Source organism: Bombina bombina, chromosome 6 (genome assembly GCF_027579735.1).
Source record: "Bombina bombina isolate aBomBom1 chromosome 6, aBomBom1.pri, whole genome shotgun sequence".
In the NCBI taxonomy this organism is placed as follows: domain Eukaryota; kingdom Metazoa; phylum Chordata; class Amphibia; order Anura; family Bombinatoridae; genus Bombina; species Bombina bombina.
The window spans coordinates 796,027,217-796,042,905 of NC_069504.1; the positions used below are offsets into that span (position 1 = coordinate 796,027,217).

Sequence of the window (15,689 nt, forward strand, 5' to 3'; positions counted from 1 at the left end):
TTCCACCCATGCGACCTCAGAAATGCCAGAACTATCTCTGTATGAGACTTGGCAATTTGAAAGCTTGACGCCTGTATCAGGATGTCGTCTAGATACGGAGCCACTGCTATGCCTCGCGGTCTTAGAACCGCCAGAAGTGAGCCCAGAACCTTTGTAAAGATTCTCGGGGCAGTAGCCAACCCGAAGGGGAGAGCTACAAATTGGTAATGCCTGTCTAGAAAGGCAAATCTTAGGAACCGATGATGATCTTTGTGAATCGGTATGTGAAGGTAGGCATCCTTTAAGTCCACTGTGGTCATGTACTGACCCTCTTGGATCATGGGTAGGATGGTCCGAATAGTTTCCATTTTGAATGATGGAACTCTTAGGAATTTGTTTAAGATCTTTAGGTCCAAGATTGGTCTGAAGGTTCCCTCTTTCTTGGGAACCACAAACAGATTTGAATAAAATCCCTGTCCTTGTTCCGTCCGCGGAACTGGGTGGATCACCCCCATTACTAGGAGGTCTTGTACACAGCTTAGGAATGCCTCTTTCTTTATCTGATTTTCTGATAACCTTGAAAGATGAAATCTCCCTTGAGGAGGAGAAGCCTTGAAGTCCAGAAGATATCCCTGAGATATGATCTCCAACGCCCAGGGATCCTGGACATCTCTTGCCCACGCCTGGGCGAAGAGAGAAAGTCTGCCCCCCACTAGATCCGTTTCCGGATATGGGGCCGTTCCTTCATGCTGTCTTGGGGGCAGTAGCAGGTTTTCTGGCCTGCTTGCCCTTGTTCCAGGACTGGTTAGGTTTCCAGGCCTTTCTGGAATGAGCAACAGTTCCTTCCTGTTTTGGAGCGGAGGAAGTTGATGCTGCTCCTGCCTTGAAATTTCGAAAGGCACGAAAATTAGACTGTTTGGCCTTTGATTTGGCCCTGTCCTGAGGAAGGGTATGACCCTTACCTCCAGTAATGTCAGCAATAATTTCTTTCAAGCCGGGCCCGAATAAGGTCTGCCCCTTGAAAGGAATATTAAGTAATTTAGATTTAGAAGTCACGTCAGCTGACCAGGATTTAAGCCATAGCGCCCTCCGCGCCTGGATGGCAAATCCGGAGTTCTTAGCCGTTAGTTTAGTCAAATGTACAATGGCATCAGAAACAAATGAGTTAGCTAGCTTAAGTGATCTAAGCTTGTCCATAATTTCATCCAATGGAGCTGTGTGAATGGCCTCTTCCAGAGACTCAAACCAGAATGCCGCAGCAGCAGTGACAGGCGCAATGCATGCAAGGGGCTGCAGGATAAAACCTTGTTGAACAAACATTTTCTTAAGGTAACCTTCTAATTTTTTATCCATTGGATCCGAAAAAGCACAACTGTCCTCAACTGGGATAGTGGTACGCTTTGCTAAAGTAGAAACTGCTCCCTCCACCTTAGGGACCGTTTGCCATAAGTCCCGTGTAGTGGCGTCTATTGGGAACATTTTTCTAAATATAGGAGGAGGGGAAAAGGGCACACCAGGTCTATCCCACTCCTTGCTAATAATTTCTGTAAGCCTTTTAGGTATAGGGAAAACATCAGTACACACCGGTACCGCATAGTATCTATCCAGCCTACACAATTTCTCTGGAATTGCAACTGTGTTACAGTCGTTCAGAGCAGCTAAAACCTCCCCAAGCAATACACGGAGGTTCTCAAGCTTAAATTTAAAATTAGAGATCTCTGAATCAGGTTTCCCCGGATCAGATCCGTCACCCACAGAATGAAGCTCTCCGTCCTCATGTTCTGCAAACTGTGACGCAGTATCAGACATGGCTCTTACAGCACCTGCGCGCTCTGCATCTCTCCTAATCCCAGAGCTATCGCGCTTGCCTCTCAATTCTGGCAATCTAGATAATACTTCTGACAGGGTATTATTCATGATTGTAGCCATGTCCTGTAAAGTAATTGCTATGGGCGTCCCTGATATACTTGGCGCCATATTAGCGTGCGCCCCCTGAGCGGGAGGCGAAGGTACTGACACGTGAGGAGAGTTAGTCGGCATAACTTCCCCCTCGTCGTCTGGTGATAATTCTTTTATAGATAAAGACTGATCTTTATTATTTAAAGTGAAATCAATACATTTAGTACACATATTCCTATGGGGCTCCACACTGGCTTTCAAACATAATGAACAAGTCGATTCATCTATGTCAGACATGTTTAAACAGACTAGCAATAAGACTGGCAAGCTTGAAAAACACTTTACAACAAGTTTACAAGCAATATAAAAAACGCTACTGCGCCTTTAAGAAGCACAAAACCTGTCTCAAGTTGAAATAACAATGAACCAAAGCAGTTATACCAACCAAATTTTCACAGTAAATGTATTAAGTTAGCAGAGCATTGCACCCACTTGCAAATGGATGATTAACCCCTTAATACCCAAAACGGAATAACAATAGAAAAAAAAAAACGTTTTTTAAAACAGTCACACACACTGTCACAGCTCTGCTGTGACTTTTTACCTCCCTCAATATGACTTTTGAAGCCTTTTGAGCCCTCTAGAGAAGTCCTGGATCATGCAGGAAGAAGCAGGAAGTCTGAGTCTGAATTTTTACTGCGCAAAAAAGCGCTAAAATAGGCCCCTCCCACTCATATTACAACAGTGGGAAGCCTCAGTTAACTGTTTCTATGCAGAAATTAGCCAGCCATGTGGAAAAAATTATGCCCCAATAAGTTTTATCACCAAATGTACGTTAATAAACGATTAAACATGCCAGCAAACGTTTTAAAACACATTTTTTGAAGAGTATATATCTCTATTAATAAGCCTGATACCAGTCGCTTTCACTGCATTTAAGGCTTTACTTACATTACTTCGGTATCAGCAGTATTTTCTTAGTCAATTCCATTCCTTAGAAAAATATTTTACTGCACATACCTTAGTTGCAGGAAACCTGCACGCCATTCCCTTTCTGAAGTTACCTCCCTCCTCAGAATGTGTGAGAACAGCAAGTGGATCTTAGTTACTTCTGCTAAGATCATAGAAAACGCAGGCAGATTCTTCTTCCAAATACTGCCTGAGAAAAAACAGCACACTCCGGTGCCATTTAAAAATAACAAACTTTTGATTGAAGAAATAAACTAAGTATAAAACACCACAGTCCTCTCACGACCTCCTATCTATGTTGAGGGTTGCAAGAGAATGACTGGGTATGACATGTGAGGGGAGGAGCTATATAGCAGCTCTGCTGGGTGATCCTCTTGCAACTTCCTGTTGGGAAGGGAATATATCCCACAAGTAATGGATGATCCGTGGACTGGATACACTTAACAAGAGAAATCTAACCAGGGACTATTCAAAAAAATGTCTCGGTGCACAAAAAAGAAATGCCAGAGATAGCTGTAAATTTTAAGTCTATGGGCTTGATTTATCATGTATCAAGCGGACATGATTCGCTATAGCAAATTTATTTATAGTATTTCGTCAGAAATGCTTGTGCAATTCCGCCCCCTGCTCCGCTAACAGGAGCTATCAATTACCTCGATCAGATCGGCATGAATTCAATCCGCCATCAGCCTAAAACAATGGGCCTCCAAAGCAGCATCCGCTGTTTGATAAATATAGCCCTATATCTTATGACTATGGTGGTGTTAACCTAGCAACATTAACTCATTGGGGCCTATCTATCAAGCTCAGAATGGAGCTTGATGCCCCATGTTTCTGGCGAGCCTGCAGGCTCGCCAGAAACAGCAGTTATGAAGCAGCGGTCACAAAGACCGCTGCTCCATAACCCTGTCCGCCTGCTCTGAGCAGGCGGACAGACATCGCCGGACGTCAACCCGATCGAGTACGATAGTGGGTTGATTGACATTTCCCTGCTGGCGGCCCATTGGCCGCGAGTCTGCAGGGGGCGGCGTTGCACCAGCAGCTCTTGTGAGCTGCTGGTGCAATGCTGAATACGGCAAGCGTATTGCTCGCCGTATTCAGTGAGGTCTGGCGGACCTGATCCGCACTGTCGGATCAGGTCCGCCAGACTTTGTTAAATAGAGGCCATTATCTAAACTATATCTATGACCTAATAAAAACATATAATAAAGACAAAGTAAGAAAAATGATAATTTTGGGCATTTTACTTTTACACTTATATTTACTTCTTATATGTGTAATAATAAAGACAAAAGGCAGCTGCCTACCTTGTATCCTAACTAATGTGTATCACAAAAATACACTATCTTTACTGGCTGAGAGGGAAATGGGAAAAAAACGCACAAAAGTTTTTCCCCAATTTTAAAAAAACTTTCCAATGTACTTCTATTATTTAATTTACTTCTTTCTCTTGGTATACTTTATTCAAAATCATACCTAGGTAGACTCAGGAGCAGCAATGCACTACTGGGAGCTAGCTGCTGATTGGTGGCTCCACACATTGGCTCACCCAATGCGTTCAGCTATCTCCCTGTAGTATATTGCTGCCCCTACAACAAATGATACCAAGAGAATGAAGCAAATTTGATACTAGAAGTTAAAGGGACACTGAACCCATTTTTTTTCTTTCGTGATTCAGATAGAGCATGCAATTTTAAGCAACTTTCTAATTTACTCCTAATATAAATTTTCTTAATTCTCTTGGTATCTTTATTTGAAATGCAAGAATATAAGTTTAGATGCCGGCCCATTTTTGGTGAACAACCTGGGTTGTCCTTGCTGATTGGTTGCTTAAAATGGCATGCTCTATCTGAATCATGAAAGAAAAAAATTGGGTTCAGTGTCCCTTTAATAAAAACTGTATGTTCTATCTGAATCATAAAGGAACTTCTGCTGTAAAGAAGAGATGTTATTTCTACAGACACAAATCCACACTTCTGAGAACTAAAAACACAAGAATGTGTGATTTCTTCTAAATAAAAAAAATTGCCCATAATAATCTTACAGAAACCTCTGGGAGAGCATAATATTGTAAATGCATTAATAGAATTAATTTACCCAAAAAATAAACACTACAGCCTCATGCTACAGAATTAAAAACTAGTCCTTATTTAAAGGGACAGTCAACACCAGAATTTTTGTTGTTTAAAAAGAAAGATAATCCCTTTATTACCCATTCCCCAGCTTTACATAACCAACACAGTTATAATAATACATGTTTTACCTCTGTAATTTCCTTGTATCTATGCCTCTGCAGACTGCCCCCTTATTTCAGTTCCATTGACAGACTTGCATTTTAGTCAATCAGTGCTGACTCCTAGGTAACTTCACGAGCTCAATGCTATCTATATGACACACATGAACTAACCCCCTCTAGTGGTGAAAAACTGTCAAACTGCATTCAGATAAGAGGCGGCCTTCAAGGTCTAAAAATTAACATATAAGCCTACCTAACAAAGCAAAATTGGTGATACAAGTAAATTGGAAATCTATTTAAAATGGCATGCCCTATTTAAATCATGAAAGTTAATTTTGGACTTGAACGTTTAGATAATAATGTATCTTAAATAGATAAGTATCTTCAGATAGATTTTTTCTGAAAAAGCATTTTATCTACAAAAAAAAGAAAATAAATAATATGTAAATCCAAAAAAAATCTGCTTTAAACAAAATTTTTTTTTAAATAATTGATTTTCATCCAATCTTGCTTCTATAATTAAATTTGCTACATTACATTGGTATCCTTTGCTAAAAAAAAGCAGCCTTGCACTGTTGGGAGCTAGTTGGTGGCTACACATATATGCCTCGTGTCAGTGGCTCATCCAATGTGTTCAGCTAGCTCCGAATAGTGCACTGTTGCTCCTTCAACAAAGGATACCAAGAGAATGAAGCCAACTTGATAATAGAGGTAAATGAAACATTGTTTAAAAACATAAATTATGCTTACCTGATAATTTTCTTTTCTTCTGATGGAAAAAGTCCACAGCTGCATTTATTACTTTTGGGAAATAAGAACCTGGCCACCAGGAGGAGGCAAAGACACCCCAGCCAAAGGCTTAAATACTCCTCCCACTCCCCTCATCCCCCAGTCATTCTGTCGTGGAACAAGGAACAGTAGAAGAAATATCAAGGTGAAAGGTGCCAGAAGAATAAAATAAGGACGCCCCACATAAAAAGTACGGGTGGGGAGCTGTGGACTCTTTCCATCAGAAGAAAATTATCAGGTAAGCATAATTTTTGTTTTTCTTCTTAAATGGAAAGATACCACAGCTGCATTCATTACTTTTGGGAAAACAATACCCAAGCTATAGAGGACACTGAATGCCAAGACAGGAGGGTACAATAGGTGGCCCATTCTGAGGGCACCAAGCCTGAAACTACTGCCCACAAAAAAAAAACAGCTTCGTCCGAAGCCAACAAAACTTTAAAAGGAAAAGCCCTGAGGACACAGACCCGCAGGTAGTCCAGAGCCGAGCTAGAGACTGCAAAATCGGACTTAACTGAGTCAGCAGGCCTGCAGGAGACATCGTCTCCCAACAGTCGGTCCTCTCACCACTCACCCCTCACTAAAGAAGGGAACTCCAGCCTAAACACCCAAAGGGATAGGACCAGGAAGAACCAAAAGGTCACAAAATCCATAAAAGGAAACCCCCCAGAGCGAGCCCAGCTCACAAGGGCCCAAATGGGTCCCAACAGATAAGGGGAGACTACGCCTAGACCAGGAGAAACCGGAGGTATAGGACCAGCATAGTAACAGAGAACCTTTCTCTCAAACGTCGTGCAAGAGCACCAAAAGACAACAGAAGACGCGTCCTCACATCGTCCAAGCTTAGAATACTGAAGTATTCCGCTACAAAAAAGTGTAACAGACCCAGATGAAAAACTGAGTCAAGAACACGCCACCATCATCAGGATGACACAGAGAATCCTTTCTGAGAAGTAAAAGCGGTCAGAAAAAGAACAGATTGCAAAAGACTACTCCCAGACAGAGGGCACACTCTAGGCAATCCAAGTCGCCAGACCTACCCATAGGTCGTCCAAAAAGGGGGAAGCACATAACCTCCACGAGGGCCCCCAAGAAAGAGAGGTGATACCCAGAACTCGAGGTGGAGCAATCCTAGACCCTCTGCTTCGCAGCCTATGGAGCTAGCTACTATGCCACCTAGATCTTGGAGATGACAACGTCTCTCAGAATCTACTCCCAGCCCGGCCAGCCCCAGCAGGTCTGAAACAGGGGAACAGAAGAATCCCAAAACTAGTTTAAAGACGAACGGAAGAATGGCCACAGCCAATTCAACTCCTTAGAACAGGCAACAAGGCTGTAGACCCAAAGGATCTAGCAAAAAGGTCCAACTTAGTCTCGACACGGAGCCAGCAAGACTCCATATGGAACGTAACAACCCAGAGAGAATACCCCTCTCTGCTAGGGAAACTCACAGTTCCCATCTCCTGAATCCAGGAGAAGCCCTAAGAAAAGGACCACATCTCCATAAAAAGGAGAATAAGCTCTCACCCAAAGAAGGGGAAAGGGCTAAAAAGCAGCACCTTCCACAAGTCACAAAGCCACAGGCTAAAGGAGAGATCAATCCCCAATGCAGAAGCCCTGTTGTAAGGAATTCCCCTAAAACTAGCCTGCTAACACGCAACCAAAGTACAATAGTATCAGCAGTGACACTGCAAGTCCATTCGCCTGCAAAGGAGCAAAATCAATGGATACTACAGCAAGCTGACCAAGGGAAACCGCCTAAGGTGCAAAACAAGCCCAATGAGCAACGGTACTCAGAAAACCTGGCCAACCAAGACCAGGTCAAGGAATCCAAGTAAAAGGACATAGTCCAAGTTCCCAGGAACTGGGGAACCCCGAACCAGCCCTGGAGCCTAAAAGTCTGGTAACAACCCACAACGGGATCTCCAAGGGAAAATGCTGAGTGAAACTCAGCAACCGAAAACCCCAGGGTGAAACTAATCCAAGCCCCCTATTGTTTAAACAAACAATACCTGAAAACTTAACACCCCGTCTGATATAACAACCCAGACCACAGGGGATAATAATGTAATATCCAGATCAACCCGGATAATGAGAAAAACTTGCCAGTCCCGACCTAAGGAAGAGACCACCTCTTGCCGCAGTCCCACTCTCCAAAGGAGCTAAGGCGGTAAAAGTCGTACAACGACACTAGAGCCCCTAGACTCTCCAACAGCCTCAGGACAATAAGGTAAGGGGAAATCCCGAGGTCAAAACCACTCAAACAAAGGCTGGTCTCCACATCACCTCCGTAAAAGCAGATGATCACAGGGAGAAAAGGGGCGTGTCATCCCCCTCCGGGAGGAACCCCAGGCAAGCCCAAGGAGACCACGCCCAGTGTTCCTAACAGGGAACAAACATCTCCCAGGCCCCTAAAAGGAGACCTAACATGTAGACCACAGAGGAAGACCAAAAAGGTCTCAGAAAAACAGCTAGACAGTACACAGACAATGTGCAATAGCTGCAGCTGGTTACATTCAGCAAACCATCCGCTGCAAGGCAGCTGAACTACCCTTCAAACTACTAGCTGCTTAGGACCAAGTCCAAAAAAGGACAATCCCAGAGCCTCAAAAGAAAAAGGCCAAACCGCTCACTCGGCGGTAAGAAGGCGTTAAGCCCTCCAACTCTCCACCACGTGGGGGAGGAACTCTAGAGTCTGACATTACCAGACACAAGAGAGAGTGATGCAGCGGTAACTCCACTGACCCAGTCATCCAAATTGAAGGCTATAAGGACTTAGACAACCCTTCCTGCCTCGCGGACCCACAGGTCCTCTAGAATGCTTAGTTAAATGTAAAACAAATGATAACATGAGCACTCTGCGCCTTTGACCGGACCAGTCAATCAGAACGGTGCCACGTGTCTGAACAGCCACAAGACAGAACCGAACCCAACAGGACCAGCCTGCAACCTGGGTCCTAACCGTCAAGCTGTCTAAATCATCCCTCAGAGGGGAAGAAGAGAAAACAGACAAACATAGGACAAACATGTCCCCATAAACACTTCTGCAGAAGTAACAGAGAGTATCGATCCCAGTTTAAGATTCCCGAAGGAAACAAATAAACAATATAAAAGACATCTTAATCGGATAAAAAGAAAATATAAGGCAACCCGTAGGTTAACGCCCAATAAGAAAACAGGCCTACCGCAGGACCAGCCAAATGGAGCTTTAATCTTCCAAATAACTGGGAAGGATCTCAAGAAAGAACAGTCAGGAGTTTACATCATCCCCACGTCTAATGAGATGCACCATTCGAAACAGACTGAAAATTCCTGTATCCGAGAAGGATAGGGTCATTTAATAACTGAAAAACATTTCTGAGTAAGACGCGAAGGCGCGCAACTCTGTAACGAAAGGCACAACACTCAGGGACAGTTACACCTGCAGGGAACTGCACAGGCCCTCCCCAAGGTGGTAGACCCAGGACAATAGGGCACGAGCACAGTCGCGCATAAACGTCTGGACTCTGCAGATTAATAATCGCCACAAATATGTGGAAGCGAAAACGTGCTGCAACCTCCGGTGGGGGGTACAAACCGCCCTGCATGGAGGAATAATCATAAACTGGGTTACCCGCATGTGTAGAAATATGGAGCGGTAGGGAACCCGCCTCTTGGAGGACAGGACCCCCAGAGGCGGATGGCTCAGCTGACCCTTGATTCCCCGAGCCCGAGGAACAAGGCGCTCTCATATGGCATACAGAACAAAACGGGTTGACATGTGTTAACGAGGCCAATCCGGATTCTTCACCGGACGCAGCATCTGAAATTAAAACAGTATCAGAATCCTCCATAACTGAATCTGAAATTTGAACAGTCTCAGCATCAGAATCCTCCATAACTGGATAGAGGATATGCAAATATGGACTAAAGAAGTAAAACAAAAACGGCACCTGACACCCACAATGGCTGGGGCATTCACCTCCTCCTATGACCAGACCCCTGTGGTCTAGAATTTCTCCATTGCCACACGGTCGGGAATGCAGAAATGGAACACTGAACGTAACCACGCCCGACTACAAGGTGAACCGTAAAGTCCAAAAAAGCGTGCCTAACCATAAGGTTGCGTCACTTCCAAAGACCTCAATGTTCCAAACCATGAGCCCAATAAACATCAAACATAAGCAGGTTGAATCACATAACAAACATGATTATAAACCCCCCTGTTCAATAACCACCCTCAGGAGATATTAACCCTCGATTTTAAGATACTAAAGGAGACTCACTGAGGCCCTTATGTTAAAGGGCCATAATACCCAAATGTTTAAACACTTGAAAGTGATGCAGCATAGCTGTAAAAAGCTGACTAGAAAATATCTCCTGAACATCTCTATGTAAAAAAGAAAGATATTTTACCTCAAAAGTTCCTCAGTAGCCACCTCCCATTGTAAAGGATTTCTAAGCAGCATTTTAGTGTGTCTGTCCCGGGACATCTGAAAGGATGAGCCTCGTGAACTCTCATATTATTTCACCAATCAGGTAAAGGAAGCTTACTATGAAATCTCATGAGAGTTAAGTCAAATCTCATGAGATCACAGTAAGAGTTCATGACCTCAGCACTGCTGATGCTGATTGGCTGCAGTTCATTTCTTCATTTTTTTTTTTTTTTTACCTGCAGCTGGGAGCAGATGAAGTATAACTTTTTACACAGAACTTACTCTGCTGAGCTGAGGAGATTGTGAGGTAAAATATCTTCCTTTTTTACATAGAGATGCTCAGGTGATATTTTCCTGTCAGCTTTTTACAGTTATACTGCATCAGTTTCAAGTGATTTAGCATATGAGTATTATGTCCCTTTAAGTTTGACCCGCAAGGAGGTAGCCTCTCGGAAAAACATTTGTATTACAGTACATTCATAAAGAAAGTAAAATGAAACGATCTTACCGGAATCTATGCCATAGAACAGGAACACAGCCCTTCAAGTGTGACGGATAGTAGCCTCGCTACCGCCATGGACTTGAGAGAAGAAAGCAGGCAGCGGAGCGAAGTTCGACAACGCCGATTGCTTGAGGAGCTGTTAACATGAGTCGGGATGGTTTTGCAGAAAGACTCTTCCTGCATCTCCGTACTCTAACTTCTATCCAAGCCCTCACTGAGAGACTTACAGGATTACTTAAAACTCCAGTCCCATGCCGAAGAGTACTACCCCCCATAAGAGACAAAATAAATTCTGACACTTCTCTGCCAACCTCCTGGGACGAAATGCAAAGAATGACTGGGGGATGAGGGGAGTGGGAGGAGTATTTAAGCCTTTGGCTGGGGTGTCTTTGCCTCCTCCTGGTGGCCAGGTTCTTATTTCCCATAAGAATCGGATGCAGCTGTGGACTCTTTCCATTTAAGAAGAAAATCTGATGCTCTTTCGGAACCATGAAAGAAAAACTTGGGTTAAGGGTTTATTATAAATAGCATTGCAAGGTCTGTAGACTAAAAACTCTGCAGGAGATCTATGTAAGTAGCTGGTAGTAAAACATAAACTAGAGGTTAAGGACAGGAGATTGTTGTGGTACATACAAGCCTCTACAGAGCTTGGAGCTTGTAGTCACTACAGGCGTTGGAGCTAAGTGAAAGGGTCACAGGGAAGAACAATATAACAGCTTTTTAAAATCACACAATAAAAGAATGTAGCAGTGATTCTTCTGTATACTCACTTGACCCTGAGATGGTATCACAGTTAGGAGGTGCATATCCTTCCTTGCATTGACATTTCAGCTCATGGTCACACACCTTAAAAATACAGTTTATGGCTTTAAAATTAGCACTATATTACTTACATTCACAAAATACATGATCCCTATTTCATAGAAGTTTAAAACCTGGTGATACACATGGACATAAACATAATGATTTATTTTAGACAAACAATGTATCGCGTGTATTCTCCATTGCATTAGTCAATTATATTGTGCCAAAACGATGAATACAGAGCCACAAATTGAGGATTGTGTATATCTCACTATAATGTATAATCATTTTTACTATTTAAAAACACATTTTCTAGTGGCTGCATCCATGTAAAGACAGCAAATTGGCATAAAAGCTGAAGCATACTTAAAGCGAGGTTACAATTGTATGCATAGGAAAAAGAAACAGTTCAATGTTACAAATATTTTTGTGTGAAGAAAAATTGAGTTAAAGCACAACTGAGCCCCGGATACAGATTGTTCATTGGCTAACCAGGACAACCCCAACAGTTAAATTGGTGGACAGGGACACTCATCCCCAGAAGCAAACAAAAAGTAGTTTTTTTCAGGACAGGGGTACGGATTAAAAGAAATCCCTCTAATACTGTAAAAAAATAATCTTTAGAAGAGACTGAAGCAGGTGCCAACATTTGTTGCACATATATATAGATTCCTATATTAAAGGGACACTGAACCCAAATTATTTGTTTCGTGATTCAGATAGAGCATGCAATTTTAAGCAACATTCTAATTTACTCCTATTATCAAATTTTCTTCATATTCTTGGTATCTTTATTTGAAAACAAGAATGTAAGTTTAGATGCCGGCCCATTTTTGGTGAACAACCTGGGTTGTTCTTGCCGATTTGTGGATAAATTCACCCACCAATAAACAAGTGCTGTCCACCGTTTTGAACAACAAATTGGCTGGCTCCTTAGCTTAGATGCCTTCTTTTTCAAATAAAAATAGCAAGAGAACGAAGAAAATTGATAATAAGAGTAAATAAGAAAGTTGCTTAAAATTGCATGCTCTATCAATCACAAGAGGAAAAAATGTGGGTTCAGTGTCACTTTAAAGGGACAATCTACTCCAAAATGTTTATTGTTTAAAAAAAGATAGATAACACCTTTACTACCCTTTCCCCAGCCTATATATATATATATATATATATATATATATTTTTAAGGCTTTGCAAGCTGCCTTTATCTCAGTCCATGTTATTGTATACCATATAGATAACACTGTGCTCACTCCTGTGGAGTTACAAATGAGACTGCACTGATTGGCTAAAATGCAAGTCATAAACAGCCCTGAGATAAGGGGGCAGTCTGCAGAGGCTTATAAACAAGGTAATCACAGAGGTAAAAAGTATATGAATATAACCATGTTGGTTATGCAAAACTGGGGAATGGGTAATAAAGGGGTTATCTATGATTAATTTTGCCTGATGGAGTGTAATAAAATATTTAGAAAATAACCCTTTTACATTTATTTTGTCCTTTGAAATAGCTGTTTTTGCCTGTTGAAACCACCACCTATACTGAACATTTCAATACTGCAGTAATATGTTCAGAAAAGCTATGTAAACAAGAGGAAGCATCAGAAATCACACTGCCAGGAACTTAAATGTTCATGTTGCAATTGTTATCTCAGGGATAGATAAGATAAGGAGGTAAGGATATGTTCTTCCTGTAAACTTAGCCCATTCTAACAGGCTGTGGTTTCAAAGAGCAAAAGCAGCTATTTTATATACAAAAAATAAACATAAAGGAGCAATTTCTCCATATATTTTATATTCTGCAACTCCTATAACAAGTCATTGGAAACCAATATCACAGTACACTACCCTATTAAATTAAACTTGAAATCTCAAAGTAATTGTAAACTTAATGGTTCTGGGCGTAATCTTTGTAACTATGATCAAAATCTAACCCCAATTTCATTCATCATCACTTAGTTTGCTTCCAAATAAAACTGTTTTTAGAGCTAATCGCTCCGATTTACTCATACCTCTCCTCCTCCTGGCGACGATCTACACTTAATTTTTTTTTAATGATGTTTCTTGAGCTGGCTCATTTATTTTGCAGTTGATCCAAGGGGCTTGCTGTGTAAGGACATGGCCGCCTAAAGGCCAGAAAATCACTTGGCCGGATCAAGAAATGTCATAAAAAATAAATAAAGTGTAGATCGGCGCTGGGGGGAAGAAAGGTATGAGTAAATCGGAGCAATTAGCTCTAAAAACAATTTTATTTGGAAGCAAACTAAGTGATGATGAATGAAAGTGGGCTTAGATTTTGATCATAGTTACAACGATTATGCCCAGAACCATTAAGTTTACAATCACTTTAATAGAGATTTTAAGTTTAATTTAATGGGGTAGTGTACTGTGACATTGATTTCCAATGACTTGTTATACGAGTTGCAGAATATAAAATATATGGAGAAATCGCTCCTTTAAGTTTATTTTTTGTATATAAAATAGCTGATTTTGCTCTTTGAAACCACAGCCTGTTAGAATGGGCTAAGCTTACAGGGAGAACAAATCCTTTACCTCCTTATCTTATCTATCCCTAAGATACGCCCACAGATCACTTTAAAAGAAATAATTTTTTTTTCTTTTTTTTTGCTGCAGGACAATTTTTTCTATAACACAACATATTTTACATTTCACTGCTTGGGCTGATCAGTGGCTCAGTCAGTATGAATCAGTCAGCTTCCAAAACATTTTTTTTTTTTAACATTTAATTAAAAGCTCACCGCATTTTCTGGGCAATTGGCTGCGCAGGTGGATGATCTGTATGCACTCTCAATATCTGTGCATACACCGTTTGTGCACACCTAGATAGATAAAAGATTCATAAGAAATATACAACAAAATTCAGCAATTTCAACATTTCAAATATGTTCTCTGGAACAAAATGGACATATACACCTGGTAATCAAAATTCTTTTCTGTTTTTAAAATGACAGATAACACTTTTACAGTCCTATAGCTCGCACAGATCAACAGATATCACAAAACCTTTCAAAATATTATTAAATGTCATAGTATTACCAGTTCCTATAACCCTATCACACACTGTATTACACTTTCTAATTTTAGAAATTTAAAATATATATTATATTAAAGGGACGGTATACACCAATGTTCATATAACTGCATGTAATAGACACTGCTATAAAGAATAATATGCACAGATACTGATATAAAAATCCAGTATAAAAACAGTTTAGCTCTGTTTAAAAGGTTACTGGAACACCCACCGCAAGTGGGAAATATCAGACACTCCCCCCTCCCCCTTCCTTTGCATATGAAAAGACCCTTTACACAAACAGGAGCAAGCTGGAGTAGGTATTCTCCTAAAACTTTGAGGCTTTGTTAGGAGTCTGAAAATCAGAGCAATGTTATTTAAAAAATAGCAAAACTATCCATTTTAACCCCTTAATGACCACAGCACTTTTCCATTTTCTGTCCGTTTGGGACCAAGGCTATTTTTACATTTTTGCGGTGTTTGTGTTTAGCTCTAATTTTCCCCTTACTCATTTACTATATCCACACATATTATATACCGTTTTCTTCGCCATTAAATAGACTTTCAAAAACATAATTTATGCTTACCTGATAAATTCCTTTCTTCTGTTGTGTGATCAGTCCACGGGTCATCATTACTTCTGGGATATAACTCCTCCCCAACAGGAAATGCAAGAGGATTCACCCAGCAGAGCTGCATATAGCTCCTCCCCTCTACGTCAGTCCCAGTCATTCGACCAAGAATCAACGAGAAAGGAGTAACCAAGGGTGAAGTGGTGACTGGAGTATAATTTAAAAGATATTTACCTGCCTTAAAACAGGGCGGGCCGTGGACTGATCACACAACAGAAGAAAGGAATTTATCAGGTAAGCATAAATTATGTTTTCTTCTGTTATGTGTGATCAGTCCACGGGTCATCATTACTTCTGGGATACCAATACCAAAGCAAAAGTACACGGATGACGGGAGGGATAGGCAGGCTCATTATACAGAAGGAACCACTGCCTGAAGAACCTTTCTCCCAAAAATAGCCTCCGAAGAAGCAAAAGTGTCAAATTTGTAAAA

At 41.4% G+C, this 15,689-nt stretch overlaps 1 protein-coding gene across 1 annotated transcript in view; it reads right to left on the reverse strand.

The window, feature by feature from the left end:
- The window catches only part of LOC128663672 (zinc metalloproteinase-disintegrin-like batroxstatin-1), a gene marked incomplete in the record, with an annotated part of 230,860 nt that overhangs the window by 17,765 nt on the left and 197,406 nt on the right, over window positions 1-15,689 (reverse strand). Inside the window, 2 exon segments of the mRNA XM_053718114.1 lie at window positions 11,560-11,635; window positions 14,350-14,430. Coding sequence (XP_053574089.1) covers window positions 11,560-11,635; window positions 14,350-14,430 — 157 coding nt within the window.